The sequence below is a fragment of the Poecilia mexicana genome, unplaced genomic scaffold, assembly GCF_051168715.1.
Source record: "Poecilia mexicana isolate PSO_F unplaced genomic scaffold, ASM5116871v1 scaffold_17, whole genome shotgun sequence".
NCBI lineage: Eukaryota > Metazoa > Chordata > Actinopteri > Cyprinodontiformes > Poeciliidae > Poecilia > Poecilia mexicana.
In genome coordinates, this window is record NW_028263386.1 from 21455813 (window position 1) to 21464557 (window position 8745).

General features: G+C 38.8%; 1 protein-coding gene across 1 annotated transcript; it reads right to left on the reverse strand.

Moving 5' to 3' along the window:
• Positions 1–151: 151 nt before the first annotated feature.
• On the reverse strand, positions 152–5916 carry LOC106926952 (solute carrier family 22 member 13-like). Its single transcript, XM_015002176.2, has 10 exons — positions 4341–5916; positions 4161–4264; positions 3896–4050; positions 2873–3041; positions 2617–2737; positions 2093–2187; positions 1804–2018; positions 1610–1718; positions 1316–1522; positions 152–455 (listed from the first exon to the last, which is right to left on the reverse strand). Exons 1-10 carry the CDS (start codon positions 4713–4715, stop codon positions 380–382), a joined length of 1626 nt encoding a protein of 541 aa, XP_014857662.2. The 5' UTR covers positions 4716–5916; the 3' UTR covers positions 152–379.
• Between the last annotated feature and the right edge of the window lie 2829 nt (positions 5917–8745).

Genomic DNA, 8745 nt, shown 5'->3' on the forward strand with positions numbered 1-8745 from the left:
TTACCATGAAGGACAGATTTATGTTTCAATCTAATATCAAAACTAATAAAATCACCCTCCCTGTATACTGAAAAAATAGATCATTTGCCTCTGATCCCAAAATCCTAACAGAGAACACAATTTAGGAGACAGTACAAACATTTAAAAAATGTTAGTTTTAATCTTCTTGATTTATTGAACTTAATGCTTCCAAATGATTCTGCATGGAGAACAGATTGCTCGCCCGTTACACAAAACATGTCCGTTCAGCAGGCGGCAGAACAAGCGTTTTCCAAGACTTTTCTGACATCATCTCACAGTTGGTAGGTCTGAGGCTCAAACTTAGGATCCAAAAAAAGCAACAACAAAAAAAAAATCAAAAAAAGGTTTTCTGTTTCCGTTAGAGTTTGGTTGATTTTCTGGTGTGGATTTCAGCCACAAAGATGTCACTTCCAGTCTTCTCGTTGGTCAAATCCCTGTAGGACAAAAGGACAACATTGTGTCTATACAGTGAAATTGATAAATCTTGTAAAGATTTTGTTTGTAAGACTTTTGTCTACTTTCAATATATCATGGAGTAGCTATCAAAAGCTTCAAGGGCTTTAGAGGGTTTTGTGAAAAGAGAAGCAAAGATAAATTGTTTCAGAATATGTGTTAGTATATGTTTGCACACCCTAGACTAATTTAGTTGCACCTTCACATTTTTTTGTTTAGCTGGAGTCTATAAACACCAACAGTTGGTCACAACGTATTCATAACGCTGTATATGTTTTTGTTTGGTCCTTTCTCCTGACTGATACCTTTGTGCAGCGAGGTCTTCTCGATCGACCTCTATGGAAGTCGTGTCTTTAGCCGAAGGCAGCAAATGTGACAATGTTTGGAGATTTTTATTTAAGTTCCCGAAATTGATGGCAGATGTAAACTCTGAAAGACTTAATGCCAAAAATGAATCAAAAGGTGCAGTAAAAAAAAAAAAAAAAAAAAAGTATAAGTTGCTGTGTTATGCAACTTATACAGTAAGCTTGGCTAGTGTTGTTGTTGAGAGACTTCAGAAGGGGTATGTACACTTTTGAGAGAACATATATTTCAGTTTTTGTTCCAATGTATCCCCAAATTCTCCAAAATGGTAAGTTGTTTTAGCGTTTGTATTCAGGACTTTATATACTTAATGTTTCTTCAGCTCACCAGCTGTATCTCGTGTTGCAATTAGCGAGCTAGCCAGGAGTTACATGGGCTGCCCCAAAACTTAAAAATACTAGGGTGCCTCAGCTCTCATGGATTACACACACACTTCTTCCTGTAGCTCCAGTGAGAGTACCACAGGATATGAGCTCACCCATTGCTCTTGCCATCAGTGGTTGAATCTGGAAGATCTTTCCTGCTGGTCTCAGGAAGCAGGAAGACCAGCGCTCCGCTTAGCACAGCCAGGCTGCTAAAGACTATGATGGGAATAGAGCGGTGGTACACAGCCAGCATGTTGAGTAACGGCGACAGCAACCCTGCAACTCGAAAGGCAATGGAGCCCAAAGACACTGCAGTTTGCCTAACAGAACAGAGCATATTTCAGTTGCAAAAATATACGATTATCATGTGTAGTTTATTTATTTTTTTACTTTTTCATGTGACACACCTGATAGAAGTAGGAAACAGTTCTTGAATGTAAACCAGACACACTGAGCCGGCCCAGTTCAAGAAGAACTTCCCTATGGTAACCAGGGTTGTCACGGCTACAGCGCTGTCTGAAATTCAGGTGAAGCAGAAGTATTTCTAACTGTGAGAATACTCCACGATTATTCTTGCGGCGTTAGATTTAGCAACGTTTACCTTGAGGACAAGCCAGGGTTAGAAGGCAAACAACCCCCGCTATGAGGAGAGTCGATAACAGAGATTTTTTCCGTCCCAAAAACTCTAAAAACCAGATGCAGAGGAGATGTGCCGGCACCTCGGAAATCCCGAACAGAAACTGGACCAGGAAGATGTCCAGACCAAACTTGCCCACGTTCAGAACGAGGCAGAAGTAGCCCAGGTTCAACGAAAACCTCAACATGTGAGACATGAATTATTTCATAAGTTATCATGGAAATGTAAAGCGAATCAACGGTGCCTCACTTACCAGGCAAAGGATATGATGAAGAAATGTTTTATCAGCACCGCTGAGGTAAAAATAGTTTTGATTCCTCCACTTTCCACTTTTTTCTCCTCGCTTACCTGTCAAGCAAATATAAATTTACTAAAATCTGAATGTCAAAAAAATAGTTTAGCTAAATGGGATTTCCCATTTACAGAATCCTTCTATTTATTTTTTCTTATGCTTCTCTGTCAAACCTAAACATTTCATTTGATCAAACATAGATAACCTGTCGAACTACATAATGATTTTACATATTAAGCTAAAGAACTGACCTTTATTAACCACATTGTTTTTGTTCGATTTAAATAGCCACATTTTCACTTAAATCCAGGTTGGTTTAGACAACTTTTGTCCCTGAATAAAATCCTAATTTCAGAACTGATTTTTGTATTTACTCAGGATTAACACCGTCATGATGACTTGGCTGTTTTCACACTTTCGGTTGCAGAAGTTAATTTTTCTTTGACTCCAGAAGTCAAATTGGTTGAATATTATCTCTGGTAAACCTTGTCAAGCAGGTTCTCCGGGATTTCCTTTTTATTGATCGCCGCAGCTTTTCGGATCAGCTCCTTGGCTTCCTCTGGTCTTCTCTGCCCCAGGAGCCACCGGGCCGATTCGGGAATCCACCTTAAAAAAGAAAAACAAAAACTGTTGAGCAGATCCAAACCGGTTCAGACCTGATGATCCGATGTGTAAACGCCATCATGTTGGTAGTTCATTTAAAATAAACAACAACAAAAAAAGGTTACAGCTAACACCTACCATATGTAGAGGAACACCACCGCCTCTGCCCCTGCCACCACGTACTGCACTTTCCTCCAGTCACGGATGAAGTAGACCAGGCCGGCCAACGCACACTGTCCGAAACTCCCAAACACCTGGCTCACACAGGAGGCAAGGGACCTTTTGGTGATCCCAATCCATTCTGTAGCTGCACAAACACACACGGGTCAATCGCTGACATCACTGCAGAGCACAGCCACACGAAAACATCCTACTAACATTTTTTTCTTTAACATGCACATATCGATTGCAAGCTTTTTTTCTATTTGTCTTTGGAAAATAAGGTCATTTATTTTCACTTGAACAACAGAAAAGTAGACTTGAGACGCTGTTTGAATCTGTTAGTGTACTCGTACTTTTCTGCGATTTCATTTGAACCAAACTAGATTTATCAGGACAAAACCTGTCTCAAAATGCCGAGTAACTATTTTCTCATCACATGCATCTGGTTTGATACGACTGAGTGTAACTCCAGATGTTTTTAAGTGGATATAAATACAGATAGAGTCCTTATTTAACAGGACTATACGATTTACAAGAGGTTTGAAGTGGGTTTTATTCCATTTCAGCGATTTGGTTTAACTTTCTCTATTGTTAAAATTAATACTAAATATCCATAAATCCAAAAATTAGACATGTGTGAGCATGTCTGATACTGATACTTTTTATTAGTTTGACATATTATCAAATGTCTGACCGTTGTGATTTTTGCTTTGAATTATTTTTGCTAAACCTAGAGTAGAAATTAGGCAAAGTTTATAGGTACCTACAAAATACCTTATTAATATCTTAACATGAATTTTTCATAAATAAAGTCCAAAATTTATTTTTTGAGGTAGAGTTGAAAGACAATGCAAAAGGTTTTAATGAAACTGGAGTATCAATCTTAACATGCTAGTAATAATCCGATACCGATACAGACTTAGTTTTGATATTATCGATATGTTTGGATCAGTCCGCCCACTTCTACCAAAAAATGTTCGAAAGACACACAAGACGTACCCAGCACTATAGAGTTCATCCTGTATCCTCCCAGCGCCGCTCCAACAATAAACTGGGACACAATGTAAACGTGAACATTTGGAGACACACCGGCAACCACGAGAAATATCAAAAGGAGGACAACTGGGAGCTGAGTAGTTCTCTTGCGGCCATACCTGAACACACAGATAAAGGCTTTACATCTTTTTTTTTTTTTTTTGTAACAAGTCAGTAAGGCAATCATTTAATTTAACTTCTTGTTTTGTTTGTTTTTTTAAGGACTTACGAGTCAGCAACTGGTCCGAAGATGAACGAGCCTGCGAGCATACCCGTCATGAAGATGGTCTGGGTGACTTCCGCCATGTTAGACTTCTCACAGACGAGATCAAACTGCAAAAACGACGCTGAAATGATTAGAAGGCAGTCGCTGGAAAAGGCATGAATAACATCATCTCTCTTCACTTACATCAGTAACTATGGTGGATTCATACAGCATGTTACCAGCATAAACCCATCCGTCCCTGCAGCCTGTTGTCTCATTGAGTCCATACTCCCTGATATCCTGGATGTTCCGGTCCTCAGGGACGAACATCCGACACCGGCTGAAGCTCCCATCCTCCTCCCGGGGCACCGTGAGGTTCAGCTGCTCCTCTATGGTCAGATTAGCAGCTCTGAGGATCCAGTCCGTGTTGCAGTGTCGCTCCGGGTCGGACTGGATGAAAAGGAAGCTGCAGAAGAAAACTGGGAGCAAAAAATGTGGCGAGGCCAACGCCAGGAGAAGAAGCCTTTGGAAGAAGCCAAAGTCCCCGACGGTCTCGAGAATTTCCCCAAAGTCCACCATCTTTGCGCAGACGAAGAAGCCGCTAAGGCCGTCTTTATGGAGGCATACATGAAAAATCAATATTTAAACTTTGACTCTAATCAGTCACCGAGTGTGAGGGGGAAACCAACCTTCAGCACAAAGTTAGTGTGGCAATGGTTGACATGTTAAAATAAGCGAAGGAAGCTAATGTGTAGCTGCAAGAGGAGGAGTTTGGTTTGTTTGTCTCATACTGTCAGGACATAGTGACAGAAAAACACATTTTTGTAAAAGTTTTCATTTTTACATATTTGTTAAAACTTTCACTATGTCGTGACAGTATGAGACAGATAATTTGCAAAAAAAAAAAAAAAATGAAGCTCCCTCACCCCATCCCAGTGCTACTATTACACTGAAGAAATGCATTGCTCCCTTCCAAAGCAGCCAATCAGAGCCAGGAGGAGGGTCTTAGTGCTGTCAATCAACCTTGTGTGCAGTACTAAATGTGCTAGTCGTGGCAGAGAAACAAGTTATTTCAGGGAAACTGTTTATCTGCCTTCATCGGCCATGCTAGCTAGCCTTAGCACATATGATGAGTTGCACTGTGGTTAACCAGCTGTGGGAGCAGAGTGTGCACGAGAGTGATTGGCAGCACTAAGTCCCTCCTCCTGGCTATGATTGTTTGTTTCTGACCGAGCAGCTTATTTCTGCTTGATTCTGCAGAGGAGCTTGATTCTTTCACAGATTGACGGTTTCGTGATAATATTAACAAATATGTAAAAAAAAAAAGAATAATAATAATAAAAGTTAGTTACCTACCCCACCTTAAATGTCTTCTTCTTTTAGTTAATTGAAAACACGGACGCTAGTCGATCCAGATAGTGGAATACAATTAAATTAATCATTTCTATTCCAGTAACATTGTATTTGTGGAAAATATGTTACTGGCTATGTTTGCTGTTTTACCCCAAAACAACTTTTTAAAAGTTTTTTAAAATTATTATTTTTCCAAAACATGTCAAGCATTTTCTCTTTCTCTTCTCACATATATTGTGTATATTTTTTGTTGAGAAGCGCTGGTAGCTACTCCAAAACACCTGGATCTGAAATTGTTAAAGGAGATTTTCTAAAATATTGACTCAAAACGGTCAAACTCAGGCACTAGCCAGATTTCAGTTCTTTGTAATTTTGAAAACCACATATAATGTTTTTCCTTTGCATTTCAGTTAAGCATGACTGTCAACAATTGTGACTGTAAAAGGACAGAATGTGAAAAAGCTCAAGACGTCTGAATGCTTTGTCAGCGTTTTGTAAATCAAAACAATTTCTCGCTCATTTAAACCAATCGTGACTTTATTCAAATACTTCAAATCAGCTCATGTGCCAACCAACGTGGATAAAACTGTGAGGGTCCTCCATCACACCTCACTGCAAACATTTTGTTCTAAATTCTGAATGTATGGGAGAGTCGTTCAAGATGAAGCAGAAAAATTAAAATGTACAATGTAGGAGATGTTAAAATTGAAATATGGACCAATTCTCATCACTTAGTGACCTCACATAGAGGCAACATTTGCTTTCTGTTAATGAAAGATACAAACGTCTGATCAAGTCATTTCATCAACACACACACACACACACACACGCACACACACACAAACCGGCAGAGCGATGAGTCATTTGGTTAATCCTTTTTTCTGGGAAGAAAAAAGCAGAACAATTTGTTAAAGGCTCTAAGCAATTACAAATCAAGCAAAAAAAAAAAATTTTAAAATCATAAGGCGCTAGCTGAACTAACAATATTTGCCTGATTAGCGACGCTCTGCCAAACCTAACTGTGTGTCCCGAACAATGCCTGATTTCTCTGTTTTGTTATTTACAAGGAAAATGTTCCCTTCACTGCATTCCCGCATCGGTACACGGAAACCCGAATGTGTGTGTGAGTTTCCCCGTCTTATTTACAACATCTCTCTATGCAGCATTTACATCAGCACCTGACCCGGAGAGCCTCGGTGTTTGGATAATAAAACAAAAGACATCAACGGTGACCCCAATAGTTTTCATAGGAAAAAAAAACAAAAACTTCAAGCACTACATCAGGTGGCCTCTGAGATGTTTCAAACAATAATTCATGTGATGCTGAAAATATTTGGATTGCAGATCGTTTTAGATTAAACTTCCCTCCTTTACTTATGTTTAACAGCTGTACACAGATAAGGACCAATTTGATAACAGTTACAGTAAAGAGATGAAGAAAACCTTCGAACTAATGTTAATGTTTTCTTCTTTTTGTTTTTTTACATCAAAACTTCACGTGAGTTTAGTTGGGACAAATCTTGTGCCAGAAACTAATAAGCATCTTTATATAATTGTGACTGAAGTATTTTTTTTATTTATACTCTAAGTTGATCAGAGTTTCCAGAAACCTCTAAAAAGTGATCCGATTGTAGTAAGTAATTACCGGGGGTATGAATACAGGCACATTTTTCATCTCCCACAGTCTGGATCAGGATCCATATTTATTATGTATCAAAACAAATGGAAATTTACTGCAGTGGGACATTTACTGCAACCATGAAATGATGGGAGTTTTACAGCAACAAACTCCAGGTGTGTTAAAATGAAAGACCAACATGTAGAGAAGATCCTCCTGCCTCTCAGAGGATCTGGGCCTGAATCCAGTGGGTAGAAGTGGGCGGAGCGATCCAATATGTCAATATCGATACCATGTTGGTATCGATATCAAATCGATACTAGCCTGGAAAGATCAATACATTAGTTTTAGATTCTCAACTCTAAAACAAACCCCCAAAAGGTTTGCTTTGATTTTCCTCAAAGGATAAACAATATATTGATAAACAACACACACAAATCTGTTTTGTTTTGTTTTTTCTTTTGTTTCTGTTATTGACATTAATATGCCACGAAAGCATTTTGTAGACACTTAAAAACTTTGTCAAAATTCCTATGCAGGTTTAAACAAAAATAGTTAAAAGAAAAAACCACAAACATTTCTAAAGGTCAGAAGTTTGATACTTTGATGGTGAATCAGAAGTATTGGAGTCGATATTGGTGATATCCATATAACGTATCATATTTATATTTTCTACCATCTCTGTCATTTTATATTTACACCCCAGGGATGCAAAAAGTCACAGATTATTATATAAAAAGACTCTTAAAAAGTCTGATCAACTTAAAAGTGTAAAGATAAACAAAAAAAAAAAAGCTTAACTTTTTAAGCATTTTTAAGACTAACTTCTTATTGGTGGGAACAATTGTGTGTGTGTGTGTGTGTGTGTGTTGTGTCTTTTTTTGTCATTGAATAAATGTACTCAAATTAAAGTTTGCATTTTCTGGACTTTTCAGAATAGAATTCTGCTACCAAAACAAACAAACAAACAAAAATTAGTTCTTGCTTTTTGCACAGAAGGTGTTAACAAATTTGTCCCATCGGTACCTGACAGTCTGTTGATGAGGGCACTCAGGGGTTTTTAAATGAACATTAACACTGACTGGTTGATACAGAAACCAGAGGAAACACCGCAGAGGCACAGAACAAAAACACACGCTGCAGCTTTGATACAGTCTAGTGACTGGAGTTAGGATTTTGTTGTTGAAAAGTTAACAGCTTGGGAAGAGGCGGGGTACTTTAACCCTCCCGAGGTCTTCAAGGTTCACGTTGAGCGAGCCAAGCCAGCGGTTTGGTGTTTAAGATTGACTCGTACCTTGACGCCTCACTATGAACCTAGCTTTAGCGCGACGCTCAGGAGGAACGCGGCAAATGTCCCTACAGCGGGGAAAGTTTGTTCCGTCAGACCGTCAGTTCCCAAAACTACACACACACAAAAAATGCCTCATAAAAACGCATGGAACCATTCACAGACTGCGGGAGGGTTAAAAGTATGAATGTAATGTATATCTGCATTTTGCATATAAATCCCTGTTGCTACTCAGGTATGCATTAGGACATGTTACTATTTTTTTAAAGACACTAGTTCCCCCATAAGTGTAGACCAGATTTCATGCATACAGCCATGACTCAGTATTCATTTGCATTGTATGTGGTAGC

Coding starts and splice junctions, on each gene's coding strand:
- LOC106926952 (XM_015002176.2), bottom strand. CDS start 4,715: ATGGTGGACTTTGGGGAAATTCTCGAGACCGTCGGGGACTTTGGCTTC. Junction 4,051..4,160: donor TTCGGACCAGTTGCTGACTC/GTAAGTCCTTAA, acceptor CTGTGTGTTCAG/GTATGGCCGCAAGAGAACTA. Junction 2,188..2,616: donor CGGAGAACCTGCTTGACAAG/GTTTACCAGAGA, acceptor TTTGCTTGACAG/GTAAGCGAGGAGAAAAAAGT.